This window comes from Bufo bufo, chromosome 11 (genome assembly GCF_905171765.1).
Source record: "Bufo bufo chromosome 11, aBufBuf1.1, whole genome shotgun sequence".
NCBI classification, from domain to species: domain Eukaryota; kingdom Metazoa; phylum Chordata; class Amphibia; order Anura; family Bufonidae; genus Bufo; species Bufo bufo.
In genome coordinates, this window is record NC_053399.1 from 47,419,119 (window position 1) to 47,438,715 (window position 19,597).

Sequence of the window (19,597 nt, forward strand, 5' to 3'; positions counted from 1 at the left end):
TGTCAGGATTTATACCGGGCAGATCGACATCTGATAACATTAGGAGAGTGCAGGCCATCGCGCAGATAGGTGTGGCAAGGGATAAGCACTGGGCCCTGGCATCGCTGGACACAGCCAAAGCTTTTGACTCAGTGGAGAGGATGTACTTAATAGAAGTGTTACAGAGCTTTGGTTTTGGCCCTAAGTTTACCAAGTGTGTGGAGATACTATATCGACTCCCCAAAGCAAACATATTAGTAAATGGGTAACTTTCAGGGTCTTTTGAGCTCCACAGAGGCACTAGGCAAGGGTGCCCCCTGTCGCCGCCACTGTTCGCCATAGCGATAGAACATCTCGCCCTAAGAATCAGGCAGGATCAGGTCTTTAGAGGTGTGAGCATGGGAGATAGAATCGATAAAGTGGCATTATACGTGGATGATCTCCTTCTTCTTTTTATGGATGAACCTGAAACTACGCTCCCTAGAGCGATTGACATAATAGAAAGGTTTGGGGAGTACTCGGGCTTGCACATAAATTGGATGAAATCAGCAATTATACCCCTATGGGCACATACGTGGCCCACACAATACTGTAACTTACCGGTTGTAGACCGCTTCAAGTATCTGGGATTTGTGATCACCAGGGATCCCCAATTGGCATATTCCTTAAATATTGCTGGAAGAGTCACGTTCTGTCCCTACGCGCTTGCTCCCTATACACAAATTGGCTCACCAGGTATGGAGTGCTGCCAAGATGCAATCGTTTAGGGATCTCCCGGATGATATTCCAATATGGGATAATCCCATGTTTGCTCATCTAAAAGAATTGGAAGGAGTGAATCTGTGGAAGTCCCATGGGGTCCTCACCCTGAGAGATCTATGTCGGGGGCGCTCTGTGTTCCTTTTCGCAGATGCAGGAGAAATTCGAGTTGCCTCGCAATTTTTTCTTTAGATATCTGCAACTAAGGAACGCGTTAACAGCTCAATTTGGGGAAAGAACGAAAAATTTCAAAATACCCTTTAATAGGTGTTCTAAGATCACAGGGCTCGAGGGGTATCATTTCTGTGCTTTATACGCACCTGCTCAATAATCGAATGCTGATGAACCCTCTTGCTGTCGAGGGAAAGTGGAAAAACTCAATACCTTCTCTGACTGCTGATGACTGGAATGAAGCCTTGATGGCTCCGGTGAAGGTCTCTCCATCAATTAATAACAGGTTGATTCAGCTGTTTATTTTGCACAGAAATTACCTTACGCCCACTAGACTACACAAAATGGGCAGACTACCACACAATAGATGCCAAAGATGCTCACAGGATAACGCAGATTTTTGGCACCTCATGTGGGATTGCATGTACTTAAAAGACTTCTGGAGAGCAGTAATAGAGGTGTTGACAACTATGGTTCCCACTGCAGTACCGCTCTGCCCTAAAGTTTGTGTTTTGGGTATATTCGATGAGGAGATTTGGGGACATCACCACAGGGTATTAAGTGAGACTCTATTCTTTGCTAGAAAAGCCATTGCTATGAAGTGGATGGCTGATAGAGCACCCACACTAGGCCAATGGAAATCATTGGTCAACCACGCTGTGAGTATGGAAAAAATTGTATTTATTCACAGAAAATGTCCACAAAGGTTTCATAAGGTGTGGGGAGAGTGGTGTTCATCTTCTTTAACTTTACACAATGCATGCATGTACTCTGTGGCCGATATTGCTCATACGCCTGCTGTATGATGATGTGCGGATCCCGTGCTCTAGATTGTTGCTTCATTATCTGCTGTTCTTATTTCTGACCAAGAATGGATTTCTCTTTATGTCCGATGCAAGATTCTAGAGATATATCATGATGTCAATGTATCCCCTGCGTGGGATTTACCCCTGCTTTGTCCTGATGTAACTTGCCTTTACTTGTTAAACTTCAATAAAATAAATAAAACGAGTGGAAAAAAAAAAAACAAAGGAAAAATTTCAAAGGGAATTGATCCTAGAGATTGTTGTTTAATTATGTTGTGCAATCAGTAAATCACGGTACAAGCGTCTATGCAAAAATATAAATGATTTATTATACAATAACTTAAGATACCATCAAAGCTTAAAGGATAACTGTCGTGTGTGTGTGTATGTATATGTGTGTGTGTATATATATATATATATATATATATATATATATATATATATATATATATTTTATATATATATTTTTATTTTTATATTTTTATTTTTATATTTTTTTTGGGAGTATTGGTTTGTGGTGATATCACCTTGGTGGCCGTATTTTAAATTTTTTACTGTGTATTCAATTACCCCTTAATTCCACGTTTTTGTTCCCTGTACTGCCTACTTTTACCTGTGCTTAAAATAAGGTTGCTAGGCATGGTCCGTCTATCTGTTGAAGCAGAAGCAGGCTGCGTGCAAGGTCACATTACTGACAGCCAGGGACTGTAAGTAAATGATTAAAGCCAGGTCCTCCCCAGCAGCTGATAACAGTGCCTGGGCTGTGTGCACTTCTCCCTGTCCCTGCGCTTGGCAGACGCTCCCTCACTCAGCAGAGCTGGAGAAGGCAGAGTTGAAGCAGCGCAGACCAGGGAAGGGAGATCTGCCATCTGCTCAGTGTATAAATGAAAGCAACATGTGGTAAGAGGACCCCCTTGTGCTGCAGGAGATTAACCCTTTAGGGGGGGGGCTATTGTTACTGGCTAGTGAAGGCAGGCGGGATTAGCCTCAGGGTGAGGGCAGTGGCGGCCATCTTAACTGAATAGTGAAATTGCAGTTTCTCGCTGGTATCATTGGGGGACACAGGACCGTGGGTATAGCTTGCTGCTGCCACTAGGAGGCGACACTAGGCTGAAAAAAGACTTAGCTCCTCCCCTGCAGGCTATACCCCCTCCAGCCTGGAGAGAGCATGTCGGTTTTTAGCTTGGTGTCGTAGGAGGCAGACCTCCCTGCCTTATGCAGGGCGGCTTTCTTATTTTATTTTTCCTTTTAGGTTGGGAAACAGAGTTGCACAGCCTCTCTGCTATCCCAGGGAGCAAGACCGGTGAGAAAACCCACAGCTTACCTCCTCACAGAAGGAAAAGGAGGACCAGGGCAGCCTCGCTCCCCTGCTCCTGCCAGCCAAGGGGTCACCTCCCGCCATGCCAGACTCCTGCCACTCTGGTGCCAGCAGCTGAGGAGGTGACCCTGCTGGAAAAGCTGACCTGCCGGTCCACTAGGGAGGGTGAAGAGAAGAGGAGGAAGATGGGGTGAGTACATGGGACTAGGTAAGTAGGTTAACCCTCTCCCTGCCTCCCTCCCTCTTTGGTCAAGTACGGGCTCCCTCTTCTCTCTTTCTTCACCCCCACTCCCACCGTTTCTTTGGCAAACGCTGGGCTCCATCTTTTGTGCCCAGGGTTTCTGAGGGCATCCCTCCACTACCCCTCTCAGGGGGTTAATGGCCATGTCCCACACTGCTGGACACAGCGGCGGGCAGTCGTCCACGCTGCTGCGGCCCAGACCTTATGGCCAGCTTTATGCAGGGAGGGGAGCGGAGGAGGTTCCCGGCTCCCCAGCACCAGTATCCACCCATCTAGGCAGCAGCAGACCCTGGCTTCACTTGCCCTACCTCCCTTCTGTTTCCGGTCCCAGCGGCTCCGAATCGCGGCCAGCCGGCAGTGGCATCCCGGTCGGCCGCGCCCTACAACTTTAGCCCCCGGCTTCACGGCCTACTGGGCCGCAGCCTTCGTATGGTTATGTGAGGAGGAAGGGGGTGCGGTCTGGAGCGAATCCTTTCCGCCTGATCTCCCCCCCCCCCCAGTACCTCGCTGAGCCCCGCCCCCGGTCCTCCAGGAGGTTAACCCTTCATGACCAGCCACTGCATTGAGGCTGGCACATGATTATGCTATCTGCAGGGCAAAGGATTTTTATTAATGGGCATTTTAACCCCTCCCTGCCTCTTGACCGTTTGAGGCTGGGCATCAATTTTAAAATGAATAAATAAATATAATGAAAACTGATGTACATCCCGGATAGAGGGGGACCTCTGTGTCTTCCCAATCCACCATCATGAGTTGTTTGATTGATTGAGCACCGACCGCGCAGGACCTTCCCACTCGCCCTCCGAGGTCGTGTGGTTGATAACCTCCGTCTGTGCACTCCAGTGGAGCATCTCCAGTCATTTCCAATCACCCTCCTGGGTCGCTTGGTTGATAAGCACTGCCTGCGCAATCTGATGGAGGACCACTGAACCTTCCCATTCACCCTCCGGGGTTGCTTGGTTGATAAGCACTGCTTGCGCACTCCAGTGGAGCGTCTCCGGACCTTCCCACTCCACCCTGCGGGGTCGTTTGGTTGATAAGACACCACCTACACAGTCCGGTAAGTGATCCTCTGGTAATTCCCATTCCACCCCCCGGGTAGTTTGGTCGATAAATCCCACCAGGACAGTCTGCGGCTGCCATGGACAAGACTCTGAGAGTCAAGATTGCACACAAGCGGACCAGAGCAGGATGTATTCCTCCTCGGTCACTCCCGCACCCCAACCTTCCTCCCCAGGGTTTCGCTCAGACGCACCCTTCCTCCCTGGGAAGGTTCTGTCCGAGGGGGTGGGGGGGATCACTGATTCGGACTCTGTCATTACCCAGCGCAATCTTCCCAGTTTGCCTTCACGGTAGGCAGCAGTGTTTGTCGTATGCATTACTCCCTTCCTTAGGCGGAGTATTTGCACTTTTTCTGGATACGGTACTTGCCTTAGACATTACCTTCTTCCATAGGTGGACTAACGGCACTAGCGCTGACTTCAGCGCCGGCAGTAGGTGTTCCCCCTTCTGTAGGTGGCGGAATTGCAGTTCCACGGGTACCAGACTTAACGTATGCATTAGCCTCTTCCATAGGTGGCGTTAGGGCACAGTGTTTCCTGTATGCATTACCCCTCTCTAGGTGGAGTAATTGCACTTTCACCGGGTACTAGACTCGCGATATGCATACCCTTTTCCTTAAGTGGCATATTCTCTCTGCCACTGGTTTCAGTTCCTGCAGTATGCATCACCTCTTTCCTTAGGAGGGGTGCTTACACTTCCTCGAGATACAGTTCTTGCAGTATGCGTTGTTCCCCCTTTGGGCGGAATTGTTGCACTACCACTGAGGCAGTGCTCGACGTAGGCATCGTCAAACTCCATTGATGGGGTACTTCCAGTACCTTTGGATACGGTTCTGATGGTGCGCTACCCCCTTCCTTGAGCGGAATGCTGCACTTACGCTGGAGGTTGTTTCTTTAGTCACATTGACATCTCCATGCTTACTGTTATTTTACCCTTTCGTTAGTGATCGCTAACGGATGGATGACTAAGCATCTTGAGATGCGGCACCTCCACTGTGCCAGGGCTCTAAATGCTCTAGCTTCTTTTGGTGCCCTGGATTCTTCATCCGGTAACTATAGATACCTACAGTGGATACCGTGGCTATTTTCCTGTTGTGGCCTTTTTTCTTGCCGATACTGCTTTGGGCTTGAATATATCACCCTCTGTCCTCTCAGGGTGTTACCCGGCAACACGTCAGTATCCTAGAGACCACATCTCATTTGGTCATGGTATTTGTCCTCTACAATGTAAAGGGTGTACGCTTGTGCACATAACATTGATTCCGCTCCGACGAGTCGAGGGTCGTACTGACTCCGTATTCTCTAGTCCCACTCCTCCTTATCTGGGAAAGTGGTTATGCTGACACTCTGGTTTGAGTTTTACAGTGTTCTCCTCCGCATGGCACCTTTTACGCTGGTGCTAAGGGTCGTAGCCGTTGCAGTGGGCGTCCCCCCTCAGGTAGGGGTTCTTCCCTGGCGCTAGCTTGGCGATTGCTCCTGTTCGGCGCCCTTGTCTGGGTGTTTTAGGCTAGCTCTGCTTACCTGGGGCAGTTGGGTTCCGTGACTTATACTGCAAGTCCTCAGACCTTCCCCTCAGCATTGACAGGATATACTGTGACTACAATGATACGAGTGGGTCTTTGCGTGGTCTCGACATACTGGGGTTCCTCCTCCACAGCTCCTTCATTTGGTGGCGTTTTTTTCTAACGCCGCATTCGGTGACCTCTGCCGTGTGGCCCCCTTCTCAGCGGGAATAGATTGCTAGCCATAGTCTTGTGGTTCCCCTTGAATGGGTTCCTTCTTAGGCGGAGCATGGCACCGCCACTGTCATCCCGTGGCTTCTTCTGTATAGTTCCAGTCCCAGATGGGGAATGAGCTTCTCTCCTTCCATCTTTTTCCTTCTCTGGCTCCAGGTTCACGGCCACCCCGCAAGCCTTGTTGGCTCCTACGTTACTACTTTCCCTCATCTGCATTTGCACGGGGTATTGTTTCCGGTCCCGGCTGGTGGACTGTGACGCCTTCACACCCTCCTTCTACAGGTGAATTCTTCCTATCGATCCTGGGTGTGCTACCGGTATCGACCATTATCTCTTTTACGACATGAGTAATGTCTGTCAGATCAGTCCGATGGTGATCATACCTTTTTTCTGCCCATTCCGTGGGTAGACTGAGACTCACCACGCCAGGCGGAGCAGGGGCTCCTGTCATGCATTACCACCGCTGATGAACGTTTCATTCTGGGAGCGTAACACATCTTCTATTTTTTTCTTCCTCCTCGAACCGCTGGTTGCTTGTTCCCCTTTTATCTACCTGACCAGTAGCCATGCGTGGCGCTGCTCTGGACTCCCCTCATCATTTTTCTATCTGACCGGTGTTCCATGATACGGGTGGGGCGTTGGACGTCGTCATCGCACTCTATCTAGCAGGGGTATTTCTCTTATCTTGGTCCAGTCAAAATATTGGTCGAGCGGTGTTGCCACGCTCTCAATATATGGTCACTGATGGAGCTCCTCGCCGTCGGTGGTTCTCGCACCAGTTTTACTTTACCTATCTCACATGTATTGGTTCCTTGGCCCGCGGTGGGCCGTGTCTGATTCAGGTGTTTTTTTTTCTCTGTGGGTTATCAACCAGCTTTTCAGTCTCCCCGCAAGGCTCTTCGGCTCTGGGGTGTATCCTGTGGCCTGGGTTTTTGGTTCTGCATCTAGAGTTAGGGCCAGCTACCTGGTTTCGTCCAGGCGGCCGATGGGTCGTTTGGTGGCCTTTCAGTGAGGAACATGACCTCTCTGTAAATCTTCTTACTCTCTCTTTTTATTTCTGGGGAGGTGGCATTCCTGGGAGCAATTTTTTTTTGTTTTTTTTTTTCCATCCCACAAATTTGGGAGTTGGGAGTGCCTTTTCTTGTACGTACATTTTTTTTCTTGTCAGGTACTTGCATAAGGCAGTGCTCCGCCCATTACCTTCTTTTTTGCTGACTGTAGTCGCTGCCTTCCATGTCGACAGGACATTGTTTTTCCTTTTCCCCCGCACTCGAGAGAGTGTGCTCTCCGTCAGGATGTATTCGAGCTCAGAGGTTTGCTTGTCCATGACTAGCTCTTTCCGCCGTGTGGATTTTTACCTGGTCATTCCGGGAGGAAGGGCTCGATTTGTCTCCAAGGGGTGTTCCAGGTGGATCCTTTTGGCGGCTGCTTAGGCATTCCGCTCCCGGGGCAAGGCATTGCCTGGCGGAGTTTGGGACATCTGACCAGTGGTCAACTCTTTGTGAGATACATGTTTCACCCTGCATCAGCTTCGCGGTTGTATAAGACAGCGCCTTGGTCTTCCTGGCGCGCGTTCACCAAGTTTTTTGCCAGACGCTTCCTAGGCATCGCCAGTGCTGCTCCGGCCCGCCGGGTCTCGCAGGCAGTAGTGCATTAAGCATTCTCGAGGATGTTACTCCATGGGCGTGGACTTTTTTTCCCTCCACGTGGACTGCTTTAGGACGTCCCACGGTCCTGTGTCCCCCAATGATACCAGCGAGAAAACAAGATTTTTGTGAAATCACCTGTAAAATCTTTCTCGCGTAGTTCATTGGGGGACACAGCACCCACCCAGTATTTATTGTTGTTGATAGGGATGTCTGGTTGCCAGTCGGGTGTTTAGCGGGTTCGCTTCCGCCGGTGTTTGTTGCATTCTCCTTTACTTAGCATATGTTTTCTACTGCTTGAGCACAAACTGACATGCTCTCTCCAGGCTGGAGGGGGTATAGCCTGCAGGGGAGGAGCTAAGTCTTTTTTCAGCCTAGTGTCGCCTCCTAGTGGCAGCAGCAAGCTATACCCACGGTCCTGTGTCCCCCAATGAACTACGCGAGAAAGAGATTTTACAGGTGAGTTTCACAAAAATCTCGCTTTTATGCAGACTGGTTGCTAAGGGCTGAATCTTATTAAATATGGGGTAAGTCAGTCTAATAGTAACTGATTCTGGAATATCATGTTATTAGTAACTACATATATGAAAATTGAAATTAGGGTCTAAATGTGACAGTTATCCTTTAATGAATATAAAAGTCAATAATATGCAATAACAGTTCAATGCAGTACCCAAAATTCGCCACTAGATGGCACTAACACCAAGACCAACGTATACACAATACCTCTCAAACATAAAATGGAATACGATCCGTCTCGACCACAATTATCAAATATAAAACTCAATAATGTTAATGATAGATACGAATCCTTATTCTGCTCAAACGATGACAAATCTCGGATAATCGGGTAGTATTGACACACAACTTATAAATGATCAAGCCTGGTATTGACTTTGGATTGAAATTATTCCAATCTGAGAGTTTCCTCTGAAATCAATATTATATATTTTATTCAGTAATATGCATCTTTACTGAATAGTGACAATATTGATGTAGCACTTTTAACACTATACATCCGCCATACAACAGGGAGTTTTCTAAATATCAGGCTAATTAATTTATATCAACACTACATGGAATAAAGTTATACGTTACCCGAGAATGCAGATGATGTGCAGAGACTAAGGGAAGTCAGCACCAAAGTCTGTTTTGGTCATTGGGATGTTTCTCCTGGGCTTTCTTTGTTTCTTTGTGTTTTCCTTGTTCCCCCTGTCTTTTCTCCTGTTGCTGTATCCCCCCCTTATGTGTGTGTGGTTAAGTTTGTGATCCTAATAAGTTGGACACACCTTCCTAGCTTGGAGTTTTCCAATCATTGTCGGCTAGACATGTACATATGATAATGACGGTGATGTCATTTTATTGCCAAATTGCATTTCTGCTGATGGTGTAATGTTACTCATTCACCCCTAGGTGACTCTATTACCTAAGCGATTAGTATCATTCTAGTAAGGGTTAAATATCCAAGTTTGAGTTTCTCACATTCTATACACATTACATATGGAACCTTAAATCAGAACTCCAGGGATTAGTTCTGACACGTATACTAATTAAGCACAGACGTTTAGGTACCAGTTGGATGTTTCTCACACTGTTAATTTATGTTACAGATAATAATATAATGAACCTTGTTCTCTCAGACATCTATGCCTCCTCTGCTACTCCAATGGTGATTGATGGTTAGTTAAAATAACACATCTTTCCCTAGACAGAGACTCATTAACAAGGTTTATACTTAAACAGTTTTCATCATACTCTAGGAAAGTATGCGTTCCTATTGAGAAATATATATATTATAACATACATAAACGTCCTTCATAATATTCAATATAAAACAATACATATGTCCTACTGATTTTCTTATACAAACAAAACTAAGGTTCATTATAGGTGTATATAGATATTACAGATTTTCTGCTTCATCAATAGACATTAAACCATAGAAGTAATTAACACCCGATGCATCTAGAAAATATTCTCATCTCAGTCATAAATCCACAAGGAGACAAGAATGACTCTTCTCAGACTGGTACATGAACTGTGTCCTTTGCATGAACCTCTTTCGGCCTACTTTAAAATACATACACAAGGGTGAATATAACACACATGAGTTATTATATATCAAATCCACTATAATTAGGATCTTTTGATATAAATTTTATATACCTATGAAAAGGCACAACACATCTTGGAGAAAAGGCTGTTAGTTTAAGATCTATAATGTGTAACCTAGCTGCTTACTTATAGTTTTTAATGTATATTTTGTATCTTTTTTTTCCCCTTATTTACTTAGGATCTTCCTGCTCCTGTTCCAGTGAAAACGAGACTCCCTCCTGATTGTTTTGGGGATGCTGTCATGGTCTTAGAATTCCTTTATGCATTTGGTGATCTGTTAGACCTTAATGAGGAATTTCCTGAAGGAATTACATTTGGTAAGTGGTTTCTGACTCCTTTTGTGGGTATATTCACAGATGCAGATTTGTTGTAGAAATTCCTCATCTGAATAGCTGTAGAAACATTCCTAGTTGAATGGAACTGATTTGCAGCTGTAGAAATTTTTCTAACCTCTGCGATATGTGAATATACCACAATGCTGCCTTACTGATTTAAAAAATAAAAACGAGTGGTTCTGGTGAAGACAGGCTGTCATCCAGCAGCTGTGGAAAGCCGTAGGTATCCATGGAAAATAATGGACGCCCATTCATTCGTCTTATGTGGCGCTTAGTTTCCTATGCAGCAGTCGTGCATGGTAGAAGAGAAATTGCATTACCCCACTTCGAACAGATGGTCATGGGAACTTCAGCAGTAAGAGTCCCAGGCTATCTACTTGTGATAATACTTGGTGACTTTTGATAAAGCCGTTCTTTTATCTGTCTCTTACCAGAAATTCTTGAAGAGGCTTTGGTTGGCAGTGACCCAGAAGGACCACTTTGTGAGCTGCTTTTCTTTTTCCTGAGCGCCATTTTTCAGGCCTTAGCAGAAGAGGAGGAGGATGTGGCCAATGACCAAATAACAGATGCAGAAGCTAAAGGTAAAGGTTTATTATTCTTATGGCTTAAATAGAGAACATATAGAGGGCTATCTAAGAGTGATTGGTAAACTTTTTTATTTTAAGAACTTCCCAATCTGAAGAATGCTTACTGCTCTCCTTCACTGTACACAGTTGGAGAGTTTTTTTATTTATTTTTATTGTATGGTATTTCTGTATGGTCATTTAACCAGTTTAAATGTGTAATAAAACAGGTTGCTTTTGTGCTTTACAGGCCTAACGGAAGCTTTGGGTGAGGATGCAGACACAACAAAGTCTGCTCTATATGCAGTAGCCTCTTTAGCAGCGGCTTGGCCCCAGTTAAATCATGGTATGTTTGCTTTCTTAGATTGTACCAAATTGAATGCTGTTTTCTGTCCCACCTTGAACGTTTCCAGTTGAAGCCTTTGTATAACCTTTCGCTGGGAATAAGATTGGTGTAAATAACTTTTTTTCTAATTTATATTGTATGCTCGTTGGGACAGGGCATAAAACCTAAAGGGTTATTCTGGCCAATAACATAATTGGCTTACACGCTGGATATGTAATTCATTTATGATCAGTGTGGTCTGAACAGTTGCAACTACACGAGTATAATACTTGCTTCATCCTCCTTTTACTTCTGTGAGAGTTGCAAGAACAGCCGAGTGGTTGTGCATGTTGGGAGCTGTAGTTTTATAGCAGCTGGTCCCTGGTCTACATGCTGCTTTCACTTCACTTCCTTAGCTCAGGCCTTTAAAGGGGTTTTCCCATGAAAAAGATTGTTTTTTTTTTTTTTTAAACTATCTCCTGGATCTGAATAGTTTTGTAACTGGATGTAAAAATGTAATATATCCACTAAGTTATTCAGTAAAATGTGGCTGTATAGCACCACCTGCTGTTTGTTCTTTTTCTTATTTCTCTGTCCGGCTGGCTGGCATGTGGTTGCACATGCTCAGTTTCACCTATCAACTGCCACCAAGTGTATCCTCTGTTAGAAGCTGTAACAGTTAAAGGGAAACAGCTGCAGCAGAAAGGACACACTCTATCAGAACAATGAATGGGACAATCTATATATCCATGTGAGGTACAGCGCTGGTTCTAGCTTTGTTAGATAAATTGTCGTGTACTTTGTCTACATTTCATTTTTGCATTTATAATGCGATAACCTCTTTGGATATCCAAGTGAGAAGGCAGCTCGGGGGCTCACACCTGTCCCTCGGCAGATGGGCTGTACAAATTAATCAGCAGGGAGTGTCGCCAGAAGACAAGCTGAAAACAATGCAACCCATCAACTGTAAAGTGCCCCCTTTGTCAAGTATCAGTGGGTGGTCATCAGGAAGACATTGACATCATTTAGCTGGGCTGTGGATTGATAGCCATGCAAATACAATCCTCTTCCACCTGTGGTATTATCCTGGCTGTGACGGCAATACACAGAATAGTAGAAAAAGCCTGTACTCACATAGAATCCAACAGAATATAACGACAGTCATCACTGTAATAATAAATATATTTCAATATTTCCTTCTGTCAAAAAAGCACCACACTCCTTTTTATCAGAGACTAGGCTCCCTCTGCTTTTCATCTCAATGAAGATATCATCCTCCCCTCCTTTTACCTTCACATCTATAGTTCTTTTCATTGCCTTGATGTCAGGGCAGTACGCTTACACCATGCCTCTTTAGACTCCTATAGTAACCTCATGCTCTCTTTGTGATCCCTGACTGTCCACCGGTGTCCTCCAGTGCCCAAGACCACCATTGCCCACTGGATGAGATCTGATTGGGGATGGGAGAAAAGTTCCTCCCTTCCAGGTCACAGCCCACTCAACTAAGGCGGTCTGGGCCTCCTGGTCAGAACAACGTAATTCTTCTTTCTCGCCCATTCCATTGGGGGACACAGACCATGGGTATAGCTTAGGCCATTACTAGGAGGAGACACTATGCAAATAAGAAAAAACAGCTCCTCCTCCACTGGATATACCCCCATGCTCCAACAGGAGGACCTCAGTTTTAGCTTAGTGTCTGATAAGGAGGTGACACTCATGCAGGGTTGTCCCTGTAGTTTTTGTCTTCTCCTGTTTTTTTTTTTTTTTCTAAACAGAGGTCGCATGGTGCGTCCCTGGTCTCTTAGCGGAGCGAGCGCCGGGGTCGAATGGCCGTCCCCGGCTACCTCCCTTTCCCCCCAGAAGATAAGTGGAACCGGGCTCGACCTGCAGCTCCGGTGGCCTACCAGATCCGGGGTCACCTAGTCCTGCCCTCTATCCAGTGCACTGCCACTCCTTGTGCCAGATGACTGAAGAGGTGCCCCATGCTGGTCCGGAACAGAGGTTGAAGACTGCAGGACTCAGATAAGTAACATCGGCTCTCCTGCAGCTCCCCCTCCCCCCGTGCTCACACTGTGACACGGTTCTTCAGGGCTTACCTGTGGATCTGAGAGGGCCTGCTGGCTGAGAGGGAGGAGGGATTCCTTCTTGGGGCAGTGGCTATTCACAGCGCCATGCTGCTGCACCTTTTCCCGTTTTGTTCGGAGGACTCGTTATACAAGGCAAGCTGGTAGCTCTGTTGTAATGCTGTTGCCCCATGTCCAGGCTTTCAGTGTTCAAAGCCCCTTTCAGCTTCTAAAATATTTCCGCCCTGCATCCTGACGGCAGGCGCAATTTTCGGAGCCGGGGTCTACATTTCTTGTTTCCCGCGCGCGCGATTTTTTAGTGTGAATTTTTCGCGGGATCTGTAATGCGACTGAGGCTCTTCCGCTTTGCCTCAGCGCTTCTCCACGCTTGGCTGCTACTCCAGCTCCTCACAGGTCACAGTAGGACAGATAGTGTTCCGCAAAACTGTAGGAGACCCTGACTCCGGGACTGCCGCCGTCATGCCAGGCCGGGGGCCCCCCCCCCAAAATCTAAAGCGACACCTCAGGTCCCACTGGGATCCTGTAAGGTATGCTGCTTGCCACTATCGTTTACAGGCTCCTGTGACTCTTGCCCTGCCTCGGGACAGGATCATCCACCTCCCCCTCAATCAAACCAGCCCAGTCCCTCCTCCGCCCCTTCGAAGCCCTCCTGGGCCTCTGCCATAGCTAGGGCGGCCGCGGACTTGTTCCAAGTATCGCGCGCGGCCATGACCTTTATGAAACGCATGGCGGCCTCGGATCCACCGCCTGCGATGCCTGTGGTTAGCGCCGCACCGCCTCTCGGTGCCCCCCCACAGAGGACGCTCGACCGTTAAGAGCGTTGTCATTTTGCACATTTCTCGAGATGTACCGTTACAGCCGCCTTAGCACTTGAAATCATGTGAGTGATCTTTTGCCTTCTGATTCCCACTTCTTTTTTCCCCTTTCCTTTCCCCCCTCCAAAAACATGAAATACAACACTAACCGAGCTGTCTCCATGGGATACATAGTCATCAAAAGGCCCTAGGTATTAAAACCCTGTCCATCGATAAGGGTATGCTCTATATAATACTCCATTTATGTCATAAGGCTCCCGCTAAGGACAAGAAAACTCTTTAAGGTCCCTGTTGTAATCTGCCTAAGGAACCTTTTAATTGCTCCATTAGATACCATTTCGTCAAAGTAAAAGGCCTCATTATGCTTTCTATTTCCCCATCAGAGAGAATATGTGTTAAAAAAAACACACACTTTTTTAACAAATTTCCCAACTTTCTGTTCTTTACGTCTTTCAACCTCCCTTCTTTCTAGGGCCAGTAGGTCTTTTAAGTTCTTAAGTATATTCTCCTTTTGTGGGGCATGAAGGTTGTAACCAATGCTGTAGTAAACACCTCTAAGTTACCAGACACATCGCATGGAACAGGACTGGCAGTTTCTGTTCCAACCGGCCATCATTCCCCTCCGTCTCCCAGAAGTGGAAGAGAGAGGTTATGGGCGTAAGAGGTATGTCTAGTTTCCAGACATCCTTAACGAGATTTGCAACCTGTCTCCATAATTCTGCAGATTTCAGGCATGTCCGAAGCCCATGAAATAAGTCGGACTTTTGCATCTGACATTTCGGACATTGTGTCAATCTGTCCGGATTATCTATTGTTGGGGGAAGATTAAAGGCATAAATGGCATTGTGCATGATTCTAAAATGCGTGTCTCTCCAATTCTCATTTATGATGTGGTTTCTCAATGCCCACCAGCCTTTCAATATTTTCTCTTCCACCTCCTGATCCTCTAACAATCTAGCCCAGGTCTTGAAAGTCTGTTTAGGCAGCCCATCTCCCAAAACCTCCCTAACTTGGGTGTACAGAAAAGAGATGGACTGCGGTCCTGTTCCTCTGCTCACTATTCTATCGAAAGCGTTCTGTCTGGTTTCCTCTGAAGGGTTCAACAGACAACTGGAAAGAAAATGATGAACTTGCGCATACTGTATGCTTTGAAAGGGGTTTAACCCATATGTGTCTGGTTTCTTGACGTGTTAGCCATCTGTTGTCCGTTTGGTGCATTAGATGTGCCGCTGTCAGTATCCCCTGATCTCTCCACTCTCTAGTTTGTTTCTCCCCTGCCCAAAATCGGGGTGTTCCAAAGAGACAAATATTTGGACATTCTTTGATTAAGGCGAAAGAGTTTCCTGATAGCCTTCCAGGCGGCCCGAGTGTGCCTGAATAGAATAGAATAGAATTTTTCAGGTGCATCGGCAGGCCCTTCATACTCGTATGTAACAGGGTACAGGGAGCGAAAGGTGCTACCAGGGCTTTCTCCAACTCAAAATCAGAGTAATGGCTGGTCCCCCTAACCCAATCTATTATATGTCTAAATAAGCAAGATTGATTGTATAACCTAACATTCGGCAAATTCATGCCACCTTTGATTAAGTGCCATGAGCTTTCTGATTCCTATCCGAGGGCGCCTGCCTTTCCACAAGAAGTGAATCATTTCGCTGTGAAACTTGGTGATATCCGTATGCTTAATTAATAAAGGCAACGTTTGCATTGGATATAAAAGTTTGGAAAAACTGATAGATTTTGATTAAAAGTACTCTCCCTATAAGGGATAAAGGGAGACCCTGCCACCTTCTTAGTTCCTGCGAGATTTTATGAAACAGAGGGGTATAATTTAGTCTATATAAGGAATCTGCCGTGTGTCCTAACCTAATTCCTAGATACTTAATAGTGTGTCTGGCTACTGGTATGCCACATAAGTGCGACCCTCGGTTTTCATAGTTGTTTCCCCGTCCGAGGTACAGGAGTGCGCATTTTGCTACGTTTATTTTACAGCCCGAAAAAGTACCAACATTTTCTATTTTATCTAATATTATCTGAAGTTCTTCAGTGGGTTTTCCTACGAAAAGTAGGATATCATCTGCAAAGAATATTGCCTGTAGCATTTTTACATCCCACTCGGATACCAGTAAACTGCCCTTGCCTACTAAGGTACCGCACCAGGGGTTCCACCGCTGTGTTGAACAGGAGGCGGGACAAAGGACACCCCTGTCTGGTGCCTCTATGAAGCTCAAAGGGAGCAGACAGAAACCCCGGTGTACCAATTCGAGCTTGAGGTTTGTCATATAATTTCTCGAGATGTGTTCGAAAGGGGCCCCGGAAACCCATTCTGTCTAGCACCCGCTCCAGCCACTCCCAATGAATGTTATCGAAAGCTTTTTTGGCATCTAGAGTGACTAGAGCAGGCGCCGAAACCGACCTGGCCCCACGGGCCGTTTCATCCATGGCCGCCAACACTCGTTGCACATTCGCAATCGTCGATCTCCCTTTTACAAATCCCACCTGATTGGGGCTTATCAGACTGGGTAGTATTTGCGCCAGCCTATTGGCCATAAGCTTAGACAGTATTTTGACATCTTGATTTATCAAGGAAATCGGACGATACGAAGATGGGTCCCAAGTGGGCCTGTCAGGTTTGGGTAACAGTCTGATCTCAGCCATGGTCATCTGAGTGGTGAAATTCCCATCCTGTAGAGTCTTATTTCCCATTGAGGCTAACACTGATGATATCTGGGAAACCAACATTTTGTAGAAGTCACCTGAGTAACCGTCGGTCCTGGCGCTTTATTCCCCGGTAATGTAGCGATAGTGGCCTGTACCTCCTCCTCCGTTATCGGTCTATTCCAATTGTTCCGGTAAGAGGGTCGGTAACATTACCCCATCCAGAAAGTCCGTCCTGTCTCCCACCCTCTCATCAGGCTCGCTGTAGAGTCTAGAGTAATAATTTTTAAAGACCTGTAATACCTCAACTGGATCAGACGTGACCATTCCGGTGTGGTCCCGAATCCTATGTAAATGGTGTACTGGGCGACGACCTTTTGCTAAATTTGCCAACAGTCTACTCGTCTTGTTGTCGAATTTGTGGAATATCTTTTATCAAGGATCGGGTGTAGTTTTTGAATGAATGCGTATGATAAAAATTCAAAAGAAATTTATTTTCTTGCATTTCACTTTCAGGCTGCAGTCTGAAAGAGTTGGATTTAGATAGCTGTACTCTTTCAGAGATTCTCCGTCTCCATATCTTGTCCTCTGGAGCCGAATCCAACTCTGCCAATGCTAAATATCGGTACCAAAAACAAGGTGGCTTTATCGCAACAGATGATGCCTGTTTGGAGCTTCGTATGAGCAATCCTGCAATCCTGAAAAAGCTGTCTGGTACTTCAGTGTATGACTTGTTACCCGGTGAGAAATGCTAATTCTGATACTTTTGTTCCTTCGAAAAGCAACTGATATTGAATTCTGTTACTTATATTGGTTCATCTGTGTTTTAGATGAAAAGCTGAAAATTCTCCATGCTCTGTGTGGGAAGCTGCTTACATTAGTGTCCACCAGAGACTATATTGAAGATTGCATTGAAGAGCTGCGGCAGATGAAGCAAGAATTCAGAGAACTGAAAGCTGAACAGAACCGTAAAGAAAAGGAAGAAGCTGCTGCTAGGTTTGTATAAAAAAAATCCATGTATTTAGACATTCTGAATAACATGTTTTTGAGGCAAGAATGTGGTTAAATCTTATTGTATTGTTTATAATGAAGATTGAGAAACAAAATGTGTGGTAGAATTGGGGTATGATACTGGAACAGAAGACGACAATGTAGTTAGTATTTACAGTACAGATGAGTCAAGAGCGACCGCTAAATATAGGAGGAATGGATGTTGTATCATAGACATAGCAGTACTGTGTTTCATTGGATCAGTGGAGGTCCATGAGGTCAGGTCCCCAACAATTGTGATGGCACATCCTAGTGCGATCACTTTAGATTGGAATAGCTCTTTAACCCCTTCAAGCGACAGCCAGTTTGGACCAAATGACGGAGCCCCATTTAGCAAATCTGACATGTTTCAGTTTATCTGGTAATAACTTTGGAACGCCTTAACTTATCCAAGCCATTTTGAGTTTGTTTTTTCGTTACACATCATACTTCATGTTAGTGGTGAATTTGAGTTGATACGTTTTACCTTTTATGCATAAAAAAACCCTAAATTTCTTTTTCGGCTATGACCGCACCCCTGGAGAGACCGCCTCCTCCTCCGGACAGGAGACAGGAAGCAGAACCGCCTTTTAAAAGGCGAAATCTCGCGCCGTTCAGCATTCGGCACAGGCGCGGGGAGGAAAAGATCATCGCAGGCTGCCAGCTTCCTCGCTGCGCCTGCACCGAATACTGAATGGCGCGAGATTTCACCAGGGCACAGAGCTGGCAGACAGATGCGAGCGCTGCCTGGCCCTGTCAATCAGGACTTGGAGGGAGGCGACAAAGTGGGAGAACGGAGCCTCTAGGAGCAGGAATAACGCCCCACTGCTCCTAGAGGCTAATTAGCATATTATAAAAGTTAGATTTCTGCCGTAACGGGGGCATAGATAAAAGTAGGAATAGGCTAGTTAGGTTTAGCTGACATTACCACATCGCTAATGTCAGCTAGCTTAATAGGGTTAAATCTGGTGACAGAATCCCTTTAAGGTTCTCCGCTAGGGCTTCAGCTGTATCTAACTCTGCCCGTATGGCTATTTGGTTAAAGGGCTGAAATGGGGACGCTTCCTCTAAGGCAAAGCTTTGCGCTATCCCGTGTCAGGGTGAATTTTTGTTTGACCTCGTCCTTGACGACCTTCTAGAAAAGGCCTCCGACAAGAAAAAAGGCTTTCCCTCCACTAGTCAACCCCCCAGGAGGTCTTTCCGTCCTAGATTTAATAAAGAAGTATTCAAAGGGTTTCTACCATCAGAATTACTGTTATGTAGTGCTGACATTAGCGATGTGCTAATGTCAGCACTACATAACAGTTTTTTTTTTAATTTGTCCCTGCAGCCGTTTTGCTAAAATACACACTTTTAAAATATGCTAATGAGCCTCTAGGTGCTATGTGGGCGTAGATTCAGCACCTAAAGGCTCTGTCTACTTACCCTTTTATCCCACCCAGGTCCTTCGTTCTGCCCGCCCCGCTCCTCTTGATTGATGTATAAGTTCCATGCATCATTGAGGAAATCCCGTGCCTGCGCCGTTCACTTCTGTATTTGGCGCAGGCGCAGTGAGTAAAGGCGGCGCTCCTGGTGCCGGCTTTCTCACTGCGCCTGTGCAGACTACGTCACAGTGAGGAATCCGGCACCAGGAGCGCGGCCTTCCCTCACTGCGCCTGTGCCGAATCACAAGTATAAATTAATAATAACAAAACTTATTTCAGAATTCGAAAGCGGAGAGAGGAAAAGCTGAAGGAGCAAGAGCTGAAGATGAAGGATAAGGAAGATAAACTGAGAGAAGATGAGAACACTTCAACTAAAAGTGCAGGGTAAGCAGCATTAATATTAAAGTCTACACTGTTTTGAGAACAACTCTGTAAGTGACAGTAGATTACAATATATTTTGTATCCATGTTATGGTAAAAGTTGTATTCCTTTTGCCCCATCCCTTTTCTTAGAAGTAATGGGTTATCTTTAAAG

General features: G+C 45.9%; 1 protein-coding gene across 2 annotated transcripts in view; it reads left to right on the forward strand.

Annotated features, from left to right (window-relative positions):
* BAZ1A (bromodomain adjacent to zinc finger domain 1A) overlaps positions 1-19,597 on the forward strand; it is a 120,932-nt gene that overhangs the window by 49,653 nt on the left and 51,682 nt on the right. For both annotated transcript variants that reach the window (XM_040412561.1, XM_040412560.1), the window contains exons 11-16: positions 10,011-10,149; positions 10,602-10,748; positions 10,981-11,076; positions 17,126-17,350; positions 17,440-17,605; positions 19,342-19,446. In XM_040412561.1, the coding sequence (XP_040268495.1) occupies positions 10,011-10,149; positions 10,602-10,748; positions 10,981-11,076; positions 17,126-17,350; positions 17,440-17,605; positions 19,342-19,446 (878 nt within the window). The remainder of the gene's footprint in view (positions 1-10,010; positions 10,150-10,601; positions 10,749-10,980; positions 11,077-17,125; positions 17,351-17,439; positions 17,606-19,341; positions 19,447-19,597) is intronic.